The sequence below is a fragment of the Narcine bancroftii genome, chromosome 4, assembly GCF_036971445.1.
Source record: "Narcine bancroftii isolate sNarBan1 chromosome 4, sNarBan1.hap1, whole genome shotgun sequence".
Lineage (NCBI taxonomy): Eukaryota > Metazoa > Chordata > Chondrichthyes > Torpediniformes > Narcinidae > Narcine > Narcine bancroftii.
Genome location: NC_091472.1, coordinates 23,972,244 through 23,987,676, shown reverse-complemented (window position 1 = coordinate 23,987,676; position 15,433 = coordinate 23,972,244). Strand labels below are relative to the sequence as shown.

The 15,433-nt window shown below is 42.6% G+C and overlaps 1 protein-coding gene across 6 annotated transcripts in view; it reads left to right on the top strand.

Annotated features, from left to right (window-relative positions):
* The window catches only part of ltbp1 (latent transforming growth factor beta binding protein 1), a 408,702-nt gene that overhangs the window by 292,324 nt on the left and 100,945 nt on the right, over positions 1-15,433 (top strand). For all 6 annotated transcript variants that reach the window (XM_069930946.1, XM_069930944.1, XM_069930947.1 and 3 more), the window contains one exon: positions 15,158-15,283. In XM_069930946.1, coding sequence (XP_069787047.1) covers positions 15,158-15,283 — 126 coding nt within the window. The remainder of the gene's footprint in view (positions 1-15,157; positions 15,284-15,433) is intronic.

The window sequence follows — 15,433 nt, the reverse complement described above, 5'->3', positions numbered from 1 at the left end:
GATTGTAGTGCTGAGTTTCTCCAATATAGAGCTTTTTTTTTTCTTCCGTGTTATCGCCTTAAGAACTTGACAGTCTGGCTGCAGGAACGGTGAACTCCCTGGCCAAGCCTTGAACTGAGAATAAAGGGTGGGCGTGGTTGGCGTAGCGGTTAGCGCGACGCCTTTACAGCACCAGCGATCGGTACGGGGGTTTGAATCCCACGCTGTCTGCCTTTACCCCCCGTGTCTGCGTAGGTTCTCCCCGAGGGCTCCGGTTTTCTCGCCCCCTTCAAAAATGTATAGGGGGTGCAGATTAATTGGGTGTAAATTGGGCAGCATGGACCCATAGGCTGAAATGGCCTCTTACCGTGTTGTATGTCTACATTTAAAAAAAATAGAAAGGGTGGGTCATTAAAGGGGCCTACATACCATATGGAGATGTCAATAGCTTCACAGATTCTGAATAGAGAAATTGTGTTGGTGCTTCATTGGAAGACTTTAAACCTGAAGCAATAATTCTGGTTCTCCATTCACAGTTGTGCTCTCCTACGTGCTGAGAGTTCACAGCATTTTCTGTTTTCCTTAAACATTAGGTTGGGAATATTTTGGTTTGTCACACCACACAAAAAAAAGAAGTGATTGCACTGGAGAGTTTGCAAAGGAGATGAACCGCGATGAGGCCTGGATATTACGTGATGGTCTGGTTTGTTTCCTGTGGAGTGGTTGGGGATGCTGGCTGATGGAGGTAGATAAAATTATAATGGACACAGGGTAGATGGTAGGTTATTCTTCTCCATGAAAAACATACTTAAGACAAAGGTGAAAGGTATAAGGTGAGGAGAAAGTGGTTTAGAAGGGATCTGAGGTTGGTTGTAGATTGGATAGCACTGACGAATCAGAATCAGTATCATGAACAAGTCATGAAATTCGGTGTTTTGTGGCAGCTTCATAGTGTAAACATTCCATCTTACAACATTACTATAAAAACAAATAACAGTACATGACAAGTAAGGCAGTGTCCTTGGTTCACTGATCATTCAAGAATCTGATGGCAGCGGGGAAGAAACCGTCCTTGTGCCGCTGAGTGCTTGTCTTTAGGCTCCTGTACCTTTTCCCGATGGTAGCAGAGGGAAGAGGGCATCGCTTGGGTGGAGGGGGCCTTCGAGGATAGAGGCTGCTTTCTTAAGACATCGCCTCAAGTAGATGTCCTTGATGGAGTGAAGTCTGGTGCCTGTGATGTCGCAGGCTGAGTTAACAACCCTCTGGAGTTTATTCTTGTCATGAGAGTTGGTGCCTCCATACCAGGTGGTGATGCCGCCAGCCGGACTGCTCTCCACGGTACACCTGTAGAAGTTTACGAGAAGACAAAGGAGCAGGTACTCTCCCAACATTGGAGTGATGTCTGGATGAATGTATGAATTGAATAGGAAAGCAGCCTGTGGACCAAATGTTGGTAAAAAGGATTAGTGTTGATAGGTACATGATGGTCAGCATGTATAAGGTGAGCTGGAAGGCAAGTACTGTGCTGTATGACTGTTCTAACTGAGATGAGGAAAGATTTCTGTAATAACCACAATTGGTTTATTGTCAGACACATGGGTGCAATGCCCACATGCACCAAAATTATTATTTGCTGCAGCTAAACAGGTATTTTTTGTAAAAAGAAAACAACTACAATAATGTACATTAAATTACCGCAGTAACCTGATCATAAATATTCACAGTTACAGTTAGTGCAAGAAAAAAACTGGCGTTTCAATTGTGCTAACAGAACTTTTTGTGGGTCCTAAAGTAGTTTACTGTGAGGATAGTTAGGGGAGGTTCATGGGACAAAAAAGCTGTTGCTGAACTAGTGGTGCCGAACTTTAGGCACACCTTCATTAACTGTGCATGTCTATCTTTAGTTTTTGTTCTTTCTTGCATTTATTTTTTCCTTTTCTGAAGAAGGGTTTTCTCATGCACCAACCCCCCGAAACCCCCTTCGCTATTGCACCGCGTCTTTTCCACGTGATTATTTCTCACAGGACCAGCCAAGGTTTGTGTTCATAATGCCACAACATCTGAATCTTGCCGAGCTCATTTCCCCCAGCCAACGCCATGCAGTTAAAATGTCGGCATGACTTCTATGTGGGAAAAGTGGGGGCCAATTTAAATCATTCCCACAGAACCAGTGTTTTCATAGTGAGAATGAGTTTGAAGTTCATGTCCAGTCAATAATTCTGTGTAGATTGCAGCATGGGAGGTACCCTGTGGATCACATCCTATCCATCATCTCAACCTATCTTACCAGGTATTAGCAATGTTGCCATCTCTGCACTATTACTCAGGTCATAGTCTTGGGCTTTTCCCAGATCTCCATTCTTGAGATAAGGAATATTAACCTCACACTGCCCAGTCCCGATGACACTTGCCGACGTTTGATGACAGCGAGATCCATCCCATGATTGGGAGAAGGCCACAACCTACATTTTTAAATTTAAATTTTATTTAAAAGCACAGTAACAGGCCATTTTGTCCCCTGAGTCCATGTTCCCCAACTTACACCCCATTAACACCTCCCCCCCCCCCCCGTATGTTCTAAAAGGTGGGAGGAAACCAGAGCATCCGGAGAAAACCCACACAGACTCGGGGAGAACATACAAACTCCTTACAGACAGCGTGGGACCTGAACCCTGGTCCAGCGCTGTAAAGGCGTTGCACTAACCGCTGTGACAACTCTGCCGCCAACTGACTGTTGAAATCTTGCCTGGAGATTTTTAGGTCAATCTGGAAGCCTGGGATCCATAAGCCAGTTACTGGCACTTGTGCTACTAAATCTGACTTCCTAAGGGAACAACATTTAGCAATGTAAATGCTGAGAGCTGGCTCACTGACAGCAGTCTCCTGGCACCCAACCTAAACAAACACCAGCATGAAAGAGGCTTAAATGAGCTTAATTAAGAGTTCAGGACCTGCCTGGCTTGAAATCAGGCATGGTTTGTGTGTCGTTGCCCATCCATGTAGCACGGCAACAGTTTTGTAGTGAAATGTATCATTGCGTCACTTTATCCCTCCTCTCCTTCCTCAATCCCATGCTCACTCTCCTCTGCTCCTTCCACCCTGAACACAGCAGTTTTCTCTCAGCTAGTGTCACATCATTGAAGTCTCCTTAAAAAACCTGTGAAACCAGCCAGAGGCGTTGAAACATTTCACTTCTTGAGTTGGTTCCTGCATCTCCACGGGGTGGGGGGGGGGGGAGGGGAGAGCCGTTTGCGGTCAATATCGGACCACTTTGCACTCTGCCGCCCTGATGTAGGAATTGGAAGGCAGCATGCAAGCTCGACTATAATTGAATGAAATCATGGCTGATCTACGTCAGTTGTTAGTTCCAGCGAGGCTGCAGAGGAGATTTATGTGGGTGTCAGCAGGAGTCGGAGTATTGAAGGGAGGCTGTCTAGGTTGAAGATGCTTATTTTGGAACATGGAGGAGGTATGATTTCAGTGAGGTATTTAAACGTGTGAGAGGTCTATACAGGGTGAATAAATTGGACCGACTTCCCTCAGTACAGAGATCAATGACCAAGTTTGAATTAATACTTCGGATTAGAACATAGAACAGTACAGAACAGGCCCTTTGGTCGATAATGTGTGTACTAAACCTGATGCCAAATGAAACTAAATCTCTGATGTCTGCACATGATACAATATTGTTCTTTCCCCTGCATGTTCCTGTTTATCTAGTAGCCTTTGAAGTGTTGCTATTGTAGCTGCTTCCACCACCATCGCTGGCAGCCCTTTCCAGGCACCCTCGACTCTCCAGGTAAAACAGATTTGCCTCTACAGAGAGAATTTTTTTCCACCTGCGACTTGCTGCTTGATCGGATGGCAGAAGCAGACCACTTCACCATTCTTAACCCTTTGGACCCTGGCCTTTATACGGGCCAGTGATTGACAGCGGCCAGGTGAGGCCAGCCTCCCAGGTTGCCGACCTGCAGATACAGTGGTTGCCCCCTGCTGTAGGCTGGTAGGAGTGCAGCCAGTATAGTGGTTGCATCATCTCAACTACTCTGCTGGGATCCTTCCAATAGACAATAGACAATAGGAGCTGGAGTAGGCCCTTCGGCCCCTCGAGCCAGCACCGCCATTTTACAGATCATGGCTGATCACTACCATCAGTACACCTTTCCAGCCTTATCCCCATAACCCTTAACTCCTTTGCCCACTAGAGTCTTATCTAACTCTCTTTTGAACATAATCAGCGAATCTGCCTCTACCACCCTCTGTGGCAGAGCATTCTAAATCCAGAAAAATATTCAATTTTAATTTATTTACACATGGTAGAAACCAATTCTGGCCATTAAAACAGTACCGTCTAATTATACCCAATCAACCATCAAACCCCATATGTTTTTTTAAGAATGGAAGGAAAATAGAGCCCCCATAGGTCATGGAGAGAACGTACAGACTCCTTACAGACAGCACAGGATTTGAACCCGAGTCACTGGTGCTTACCGGCAAATTATTCACCATTTATCTCTTGGAAAACCCTGCATTTTTTTTGGTTATAATTAATTTATGGGATCTCAAGAAAGTAGTTCATGTCCTTAACCTGGAGCATTCCTTCAAGTGTCAATAGTCCCAAAGAGCAGCAGGACAGGGAGTTCCAGATCCAGTCATGATAAAAGATCAGTGGTATATTTCCAAGTTGGTGTATGGCAGAGTAAGTTGGAATCCATTGGATTGGGAGACTGCCCATGTTAATCACTAGATCCCAGAATTCTGTCCTCCAGTGCATCCATTTTCAAATTTCTTTTAGCTATGACCCCTTTAGGAGTCTGCTCAAGATGGTAGTGATCATGGCTGATCACTAGCATCAGTACCCCTTTCCAGCCTTATCCCCATAACCCTTAACTCCTTTGCCCACTAGAGGCCCCCTGCCCTGTGATGCAGTCAAATATTGATGGTTTCTTCTGTACTTCTCTCCTATCGACTTCATTAAAAAAACAAAAAAATATTTTATAACCCCCTTAAATGTAGTGAAACATGAAAGTCTGCAGATGCTGTGATTGTAGTAAAACATACACAATAAATGGTGGAGGTACTCAGCCAGTCTCACAATGTCCAGAGGGGGTCAATGTTTCAGGCCTGAGCAAAGAAATAGGGAGCAACCTGAATAAAGACTTGCGGGGGAGGGGGTTAGGAGAGAAAAGAGGAAGAATGGGAGGGGGGAGGTGACCAGAACAAAAGGTGCTAATTGGATATGATAAGAGGAAAGGAGAGAATTGATTTTGGTTTCTGAAAGGAGAGAGAAAGAGAGAGAACTAGGTAGTCACAGTTTGTAAGACCATGAGATCATGGATAGACTTGTCAGCAAGGGATTACAATGGGTGGCCACTGGATGATCCACGCTATCGCAGTAGTCAGAGCCAAGGTACTCAACAAAGCAGTCTCCCAGTCTGCACCCAGACTCTCCAATGTATATAGCTGCAATATTAGGACCCTAGTCAGACCCCACTTGGAGCACCATGCGTAGTTCTGGTCACACCATTACCAGAATGATGTAGAAGCCATAGAAAAGGGTGCAGAGAAGATTTACAAGGATGTTGCCTGGATTAGGGAGAAGGCCTCATGAAAACAGGCTGAGTGAACTCGGCCTTTTCTCCTTGGAGCAGCAAAGGATGAGAGGTGTCCTGATAGAGGTGTATAAGATGATGAGAGGCATTGACCTCTCTGAAATGGTTGCCACCAGAGAACACGAGTTTAAGGTGCTGGGGAGTAGGTTCAAAGGAGATGTCAGGGGTAAGTTTTTTTTTCACGCAGAGAGCGGTTGGTGCGTGGAATTGGCTGCCAGCAATGTCAGTGGAGGGGGCTACATTAGGGTTCTTTACGAGACGTTTAGATAGGTACATGGAGCTGAGAAAAATAGAAGGCTATGGAAAACCCTAGTCATTTCTAAGGTAGGGACATGTTCGGCACAACTTTGTGGGCTGAAGGGCCTGTATTGTGCTGTATGTTTTCTGTTTCTAATGTGCTGTGGCCCCTGTTGAGAATGGCTGCTCTAGAGTCCCATTAACTTTTTATTAAGTATCTTAAGTTACCTTTGCTCACCTTGGAGCCCCATTATTCCTAATGATATCTGTATCACTGTAAGACTCACATATAATATTGGTTTATTGTCTCAGCTATTTCCTTCCAGTAGCATAGTGGATTAGAAGTGCAGAGACCTGGACTGATAATTTGGAGACTTCAAATCCCTCCACGATAGTGCTGGGGAATTTAAATTTAATTAATTTTAAAAAGCTGGTAACTATTAAATAACCAGATTGTTGGAGAAAATTCCACACTAAGGTCCTTTGGGAGAAGAAAATATGGCAAATTTAGACTTGCCGCAATATGGTTGGCTGAAGTGACCTACAATTTTGGAAGGTGATGCCCTTAAATCCACGGATAATTATATTTCCTCCTGACACAGTCTTTAAGGGACCCAGGTTTACATTTAATTACCTCTTTTTACATAGATGCCATACATTATAGCTGCTGCATTTCTTTTCGGTTTTCTATCACAATCTATTTTATCCCATTCTGAAAGGTTGTTGGCAATCCTCTCCTGGTCTCCCAAATTTATTTTTTTTTAAGAGATACAGTACGGTAACAGGTTCTTCTGGTCCATGAGCCCGCGCTGGCCTAATAAACATTTCTAACCAATCAACCAAACAACAATACACGTCTTTGGAACATGGAAGGAAATCAGAGCACCCAAAGAAAGCCCTTACAGACAGTACCAGCATTGTGAGAACATCCTCGCTAACTGTGCCACCCATTCCGGGCCCATTTTCTCTGCTGAGCAGGTTGCCGCCATTTCTAGTCAGAAAATGAGGAACAATCAAAAGAGGAATAAACCCGTGGAATTTTGTGGCTTTTATAATGCGCTGTCACATTTATCAGAGAACATCCGCAGCGCTCATCTGCCACACAATTTAAGTTTGGGCATATGAAATCTGTGCACCACCTTAAATTGTAATAAGCAGTGTCTTGCACAAAATGAGGAATCATTAATCAAGCTGAGAGTAGAGACCCAATCTTCATCTCAAAGTGTTATATTCAAGTCTCTTTCCCAATCTCTCTTAATCCCAGCCATTGGGACTGAATTTAAGTGCAGTAAATTATTATAAATACATGCTATTAATCCACCATGAAAATAAAATTGTATATTAAAAAGCAGATCAAAAGTCTTTGAAATTTGCGGAAAATCCAAATGCTTGGGCTGAACAAATGCCTAATTTGTAAATATTTGATAAAATGCCTATTGGAAAGATTAAATTGTTCGAAAGAAGCAAAGTTATTTTGAATAAAAAGATCCATGAAGCTTTGAATAGCTTTTCTATGCCATTCCTTGAAACCAGCATCCAACAAAGACGGTTGAAATACATGGTTATCTAGCCATCCCTTAATTCCAAAGAATTTCCTAAACTGAGCCCAAATTCTCAGTCTAGTTTTCATCAACAGATTATTTGTTAATTTGGAAAAGGAAAATGGTAAGAAGGATCCTAACATTGCCAAAATAGAGGTTTTTTCAGTATTTCTACTGATATCCAAATGTAATAATAAAAGTAAATTATGCATATTAATTTAAAATTATCCCTGCTTTAAAATAAACTGAACAAAAAGTTTGGGGAGTAACATAGCTGATGTTTTCTGTTTCCTGGTTTGTGCAATACTCAAGCTGAATTTCCATCATTCCTTGTAAGTGGTTGGAACATAAGAAATAGAAGCAGGAGTCGGCCATCTGGCTCCACCATTCAATGAGATTATGGCTGATCAGATGAGAGGCTCATCTCCACCGACTTGCCTTTCCCCATATCCCTTAATTCCCCTACTTTATAAAAATCTATCCAACCTTGTTTTAAATATATTTACTAATACTTAAATGGGCAGTGAATTCAATAGAATCACCACTCTCTGGGAAAAGCAGTTCCTTCTCATCCCTGTCCTAAATCTACTACCCTGAATCCTAAGGCTATGTCCCCTAGTTCTAATCTCCACCAACTAATGGAATCAACTTACCTACCTCGATCTTTTCTATGCCTTTCCTAATTTGGTACAGCACATTTCCATAAGGTCCCCGTTAATTCTTCTAAATTCCATTGAGTGGAGTCCCAGATGCCTCAATATCTCCTCATAGGCTAACCCCCTCATCTCTGGAATCAACCTGGTGAACCTCCTCTGCACCACCTCCAAAGCCAGTACATCTTCCTCAAGTAAGGAGAGCAGAATTGCATGCAGTCCTCCAGATGTGGCCTTACCAGCCTCTATTAATGATGTCATCAAGGTAGAAACTTGTGATGAAACTGAACCAGAGCTCTGTGATGGCTCAGAATGGGAACTTGACTTGCTCCCAATCCCAGACCAAAGCTCCCAGCAGTTTGCTGTTGACGCATTATAGAACAGAATTTCCCCCATCTGGCACTTCCACAAATCTCATTGCAGGAGTTTGAACTGTAATGCCCCTGCAATTAAGGGATCCATCCTTGTTCACAAGATTTCCCCACCACTCCGCCTGCCCTGAGGAGTGCCAGATGAATAAGCCCTGTCCTGCCCTGGACAGGATTCCAGCTTTGCAACAGCTGCATCTGAAACATTAGGAAGTGGTCAAATTGGGCCAATTTGGGTTAATGAAGAAAAGATGTGAAATTTGGCCCATTATCAAGTTTGCTTGTATTTTACAAGTCCGCGGTGACCTATGCTTCCAGAAGTTGTTTGCACTGTGTTAGCGCATCCTCACAGAATATTCCTTCAATCATGAGTGATGAGATCATTGGTGAGGCCATTAAAAGAACCCATCGGGTTCCTTTCAGAGGAAAAATGTAACAGAAATCTTCCTTCTGATCATTTTAATTGGCTGCAGTGCAGTCACGATGGCTTCTGTTTAAATAAAACGGTTACAGAGGGAATTATACATTGCATGGGCATTCAGATCATTGTCTGAAGAGGGCGCACAAAATCGTTGAGAGACCCCTTCCACCCTGCATACAACATCTTTCAGCTGCTCCCAATGGGTAAGAGATACAGGAGGATCAGAGCCTGCACCACCAGCGGAGGAACAGCTTCTTCCCATAAGGAGTGAGAATGATCAATGACCACATTAACCATCCGAGACTCTCGTATTCACGGAACAACATTTATTTATTTATTTGTATGTATGAATACTTGCCTGCATGTGCATTGTTTGTCTTTTATGAGTGTTATGTCTTGTTGTGTGTCTGCATGTTTTGCACTGAGGACCGGAGAACACTGTTTCATCAGGTTGTTCTTGTGCAATCAGATGAACTTGACTTGATTGACTTTATTTAACATCAGGTGAATGGTTAGTAGAAGTTGGTAGGAACTTTCTTGATGGTTATCCATCTGATCCATAAACTAACAGGGTGGGAATGAATGATTCTAAGCTGGTCTCTGGCCATCAATTCAATCTCAGGAAAATTACTAGAACAGGTCTTCTCATCTTCTGGAGCTTGGAGTATTGTAACCTTTTTGAGTTTATCTGTTTTTAATGCTGTTTTTTTTAAAGCAGCAGTATGCTCTTATTTTTCTTATCACCAATTGTTGTGTCCCCCACTCCTCTTCCCAGATTGTGTGCAGAAATTTGGCAGCCTGATCATTTGAAAACCTGAGTTGTTCCCATTAGGCTTTCTGTCCTTGTATCTTTTTCTCTCTTTCCTTTTTGACCCATTGAAAAAAAAGGGGAATCCTGCTTAATTCATTTTAATAGTTCATCTTCTCCAGCCAGTTTAATTCCCCTTGCAGGGGCCATTTATGAATAGTGTAACTTCAATGGAATTTATCAGGAAGAAGGGATGAACTTGATTTCTGTAGTTTTTGGTTTGACAGAGCAAATAAACTCAGAATTTGGAACAAATTAGATGATTACTATTGTGGGAATACCTGATCTGATAAAAATCGTGAAATTCACTGCCTAAATAAGAAGAAGCAGAGAATCTTGTGTTTAGCAAAGAAAGTTGTGGAGCAGGTGCTGGTAAACAGGATTAGGATAAATGACTGACTACCTGTTAGTATGGGCATGGTGGGCCAAGGGACCTATTTGACTCTCTGATTCTCCTTTCACCACAGAAAAGGCCTTGTGATATTAAGATATTACACAACATTGTTTATATTGGTATGTCTCAGGTTGAATGCGTGAAATGTGTAACATGAAACAACAGCTGAACACTTGCTCTGAGCAGTTAAGTTTGTTTATCATCTGACTGTATGCATACAACCAGCTGAAACGCTAGCCCCTTTTCCACTGGCACTCTGTCCCAGAATTAACTGGAGAATTTACAGTGGAAAAGGAACACTGATCCCCAGGAATGAGTTGTTGAAAAGCACTGGTGGCCCAGTAGAAATGGCACAAAGGGCTTCCTATCCCAGGACAGTCATTCCACAATGTGCACTTGCCAATCACAATAAAATAACGGTTAGACAAAGGTTAACTTTGTGATATTGACCAGGGAGAAAATCCCCTGGCTTGCTTCGATCAGTGGCCCTGGAATCTTGTTCCTGAGTGGGTAGATGGCATTACAGTATCTTAAATTTGCATCATTTGTGACAGTGGGGGGTTGGAATTGCATTAGAATTGTACAGATTACCACTAGCATAAAAAGTAATGTTGGAGAAACTCAGCAGGTCAAACAGCATTTCTTTATATTAGCAAAGATAAAGATACATAACCAACATTTCGTGCTAGAGCTTTTCATCTCGCATATGTTTCATGTTCTAGTATCCAGTGAGAAGAGAGGTGGGTAATGCACATGGTGATCTGGTTGATGTGCCCAGTGTTTAATCACTGTCTTTTTCCTCTTGCCTCTTTCCCTTGTTTGACTGTGTGCTTTTGGATCATCTGATGTCAGGTTATACTTTGACATGCTCCTGTCTACTGTCTCGACGAGCATGATTTCCCATGTAATCTCCATTGCCTTGAGACCTACAGGGAATGTTCCCTCTTTGTAGTCAGTATGCGCAAAAATCCTATGTTGTGCAATTTTATTTTATTTTTTTTCCCCCGTGGCAGAAGTGCCCACTGAATGCTTGTGCAAATGTAAACCTGAAATTGTTTCAAGATCATTTTGGCACATGGCTAATAAAACTGAATTGGCATGTTTTAATATGATACAAGTATGATTGAATTCTGCGAAATAACGTATTTAGTTAAGATTTTATTGCTCCATTATTTTCGGTACCTGACCTTTTGTGCGCACAGCCACCTGCTTTGTGCGCTGGCCGCAAAGCAAGTGAGTGTGCGCGCACATGCGCACAGTGTAGAGAGCCCAGAGCCTGCAGGATAGGGTGGGGGAGGCCAGAAGTCAGCAGATGTTTTTTGGTTGCACAGTTAAGTCTGATCCTATCCTGACCTTCCTGGTTTCCTTGAGAAGCTGGAACCATTTCATAGCAAAATGAAAGACGATGCGTGAAAGCCCTACCAAAAGCGATAAAATGCATCAATCAAAGTTAAAGTGTTATTTACAAAGTGACATTATGTGACTGATGAAATAAACCAGATCTTGTTGAACTTGTGCTTACATTCTTTTTTATTTTCCTAAACCTATTTTCACCTTCATAGCACTGCCTGATCCCTCCTGACCTCAGTTTTTTTTTAACCATTGAAGCCCCTTTAGCCGCTGTTGACCATAGGTTCCATTATTCCAATATCCAGTCTGGTTCTTGTCACTGTAAACTTGAGGCCATTTAAACTTGCTGCTCTGGCTGGAGCAATGCAGCTTTCATTTAACCCACCTCACATTTGCTCGTCAGCCTCCACTGGCTACTGTGATTTTCTTTTTGTTCTTGTTTTCAAATTGATCCATGATCTCACCTTACCCCTCCCCATGTGACCTCCTCTGTCTCCGCCAATCTGTACATTCCTCTAATTCTGGATTCTGGGCTCCAACTTAAATCCTCCAGTCTACCGCTGCTGGCCACGCTTCAGAAACCAAATCAGAAATACACTCAACCTATGTTTCCCCTCCTCTGCCAGCTGTTTCTGAAAATCTTCCATGTTGATCGAGTGTTCAGTAATTTACGTTGATGTCTCCGTGGGTGGATCAATGTCAAGGTTTTTTTGCCACTTTAAAGGCTACTGAGTTTTACTGATCATTGTTGAATGATCTTGTTGATCAGGGCTTTTTACTGTTTCTCTTTTCATGTGGTGTTCTAATGTTCCATCATTCAACAGGTAGGAGGGTAGGAGAGCAGCCAGTGGTGCTCCGTGCGCTCATGTGGATTTGCTGCTCTGCCTCAAATAGCAATGTTTCAGAAAGATTTATTGTTCAACCTTCTGGACCACCCTACAGATACACACTTGAGGCCAGTTGAGCTAGATGGGGTGAGGTTTAAACTCGATTGTGCTGTTTTACCTTGCTCTTTATTTTACTGCTGGTTTTGTATGCAAGGCTGCCGGCAGATTGCTTAACTGAGAGTATTGAGTTTTGGGCAGACCATATCCAAGGATGGAGTGTTTGCCCAGTACTCATCTCACTCTCAAAAAGGATTGAATTCTGGAAGTAGGGCCTTGGTGAATCCAGGACTTATTCCAGTTTTTAATGGAATGAAGTGCAGAGGCAAAGGGCAGTTGGAATACAGGGTAATTGGAGTGCAATGTTGGTAGATATGAGGTTATTCACTTTGGAAAGAAAAATGGATGATCAGATTATTACTGAAATGGCGAGGTGGTGTACAGAAGGACTTGGGGGTGCTGGTGTGTGACTCACAGAAGGTTTAGTTTGCAGGGGCTGCAAGCTATCAAGAAGGCAAGTGGAATGTTGGCCTTCATTGCTAGAGGGATTGAGTTTAGGAACAGGGAGATTATGCTGCAACTGTATGGGGTACTGGTGAGGCCGCATTTGGAGTACTGCTTGCAGTTCTGGTCTCTTTACTTGAGGAAGGATATTCTGGCCTTGGAGGCAGGGCAGAGGAGGTTCACTAGATTTATTCCAGAGATGGGGGGGGGGGAGGGGGGTGTTTAGACTATGTGAAGAGATTGAATTGTCTGGTACTGATACTGTTCTTGAGGGAATCCAGAAAGAGAGTGGATCTCATAGAAATGTGCAAAATTATGAAAGGAATAGATAAGATAGAGGTAGGTAAGTTGGTAGGTGAGAGGAGAACAAGGGGGGCAAAGCTTCAAGATTCAGGGTAGCAGATTTAGGATGGAGATGAGTAGGAACTGCTTTTTCCAGAAAGTGGTAAATCTATGGAGTTCACTGTGGAGGCGACCTCAGTAAACATATTTAAGACAAGATTGGATAGATTTTTGAATAGGAGGGGAATTAATGGATATGGGGAAAAGGCTGGTAGGACGAGATGAGCATGTCATCAGATCAGCCGTGATCTCATTGAATGACGAAACAGGCTCGATGGGCTGAATGGCCTACTCCTGCTCTTATGTTCTTATTTTAATCCAATTAATTTATTCTCTTGCCAAGTGAAAATGGTTGTTAATAGATCTGAAAACACTCTTACACCAGTGGTATTATGGACCAAGGCTGAATTAGAACTAAAGGCAGAAAATGCTGGAGACACTCAACGGGTCAGATAGGATCTTTGGAGAGTTATTTCAGGTTGAAAATGCCTTAATTGATAAAGTATCTCTGACTGAAACATAAATTAACCCGCTGTGTGTTTCCGACAGTTTCTGTTTGTAGTTTCAGATTTCCAATATCTCCATTTTAAAAAAATTTCATTTAGTGTTATAGTAGAAATTTTGGGGACTTGTATATCCCCACAAGCACCTGCTGTTCAAACTATTCGCAGGTGTGTGGCAAATGTTGCAAAAATGCAAATGCTGGAAGTGTTTCCGGAGAAAGTGGAGCTTTCTGAGCAGGTGATGAGGGAGTTCACACTTGGCACTTTCCCACTGCAGTTTCCTTATGCGCTCGTACACACTCATTATCCATCCACGTGGCAGGTTTTTGTTTTGCAATTGCAGTGCCAAACACTTCATAGAGAGTAACCCCTGCCAAATGGCATGGCTCGTACCATTATGCTTTTAAGTGAAGCAACCTGAAGAGTTCAGTGCCATTGAAAATCTCCACCACATGGCTTGCCTCTTTATGACTCACAAGAGGATCTGGTGGGCCACCCAGTTCCTTGGAGTGCAGAATTGCATTGAATGAAGTGCTGAGCTTTAAGTGCATAGATGACATGGTTTCTGTCGATGCCTGGAAACAATACATTGTACATTTGTAACTGGTAGGTAGTACCTTGAAATAATAAGTCATAATTTGCTGTAAATCTTGTAAGAGTATTTGAATAAAGTTATTTTAATTAAAAACACAATGCTGGAGAAACTCAGCGGGTGAAACCCGCACTTTATATAGTAAAGATATATAACCAATGTTTCGGGCCTGAGCCCTTCAGGAAGATGGGAACATAAAAAAAAACATCACGGCAATCACGGTGTTTTACTGTCCTCATGTTTTAACCCAAAGTTATTTGAATGTTTTATTGCGCACATCACTGTTGAAGATTAACCAAATTTCATTATTTATTAATGTTGCATTTCCTCATTCCTCATAGAAATAAATTTTAAGGGAACATAATGTTGAGTTAACTTAATTACTAAATATTGATCGGTGGGCTCCACAGCTATTTCAAGTTCACGTGAGTTCACTGCTCCTGCTGACCTTTCACTTAATTTAGTGATGTTTCTGAAAGCTGCTATTTTGCTCCATAGAAATGTTCACAATATCGCCAGTTCACTGCAGTTCATCGCCAGTTCACTGCATTCACTGGAGTGATCAAGGGTGTTCTGAATTTAATTCCGGTTCTGGAAGGGCCTCATACCTGGCAATATCTTTTAATTTTAACGATATAGCCAGGTGGAAGGCCCTTCTGCCTCATGAAACTCGAGCCACCCATATACCAACCCTGTTTATTTTTGGAGGGTAGAAGGAAACCGGAGCACCTGGTGAAAACCCACACACGTCAAACACCTTGAAGACCGCGCGGGATTCGAACCCGAGTTGCCAGCGCCGCTCTAACTGTTACATTAATCCTTTGCCCTTCACATCACCAAATTACACTTTCCAACCCATTGAAGCCTTTGGCTTCTGTTTACCCTGAGTGAATTCCTGCCTTTCATTGCAACCATGTTATTTTTTAAAAAAATGGAGTTTGACTGACCATTATAATATCTTCTTTGCAGATGTTGATGAATGCACAAATGAAACAACATGTGGAAATCATGGCTATTGTGAAAACACAGCTGGGTCTTTCCGCTGCCTCTGTGACCAGGGCTTTCAGGATCTACTGGATGGGGCAGGGTGTACAGGTGAGTGTCTGTTCTCTTCCATGTGATGCTCTACCTTCCTTAGAATTAACTGTAGCTCCTGTGCACTGGGGATCATGTCTCACAAACAGAGAACATTGAACTTTACAGCAGGGTACAGGCCCTTCAGCTCATGATGCTGTGATGATCTAT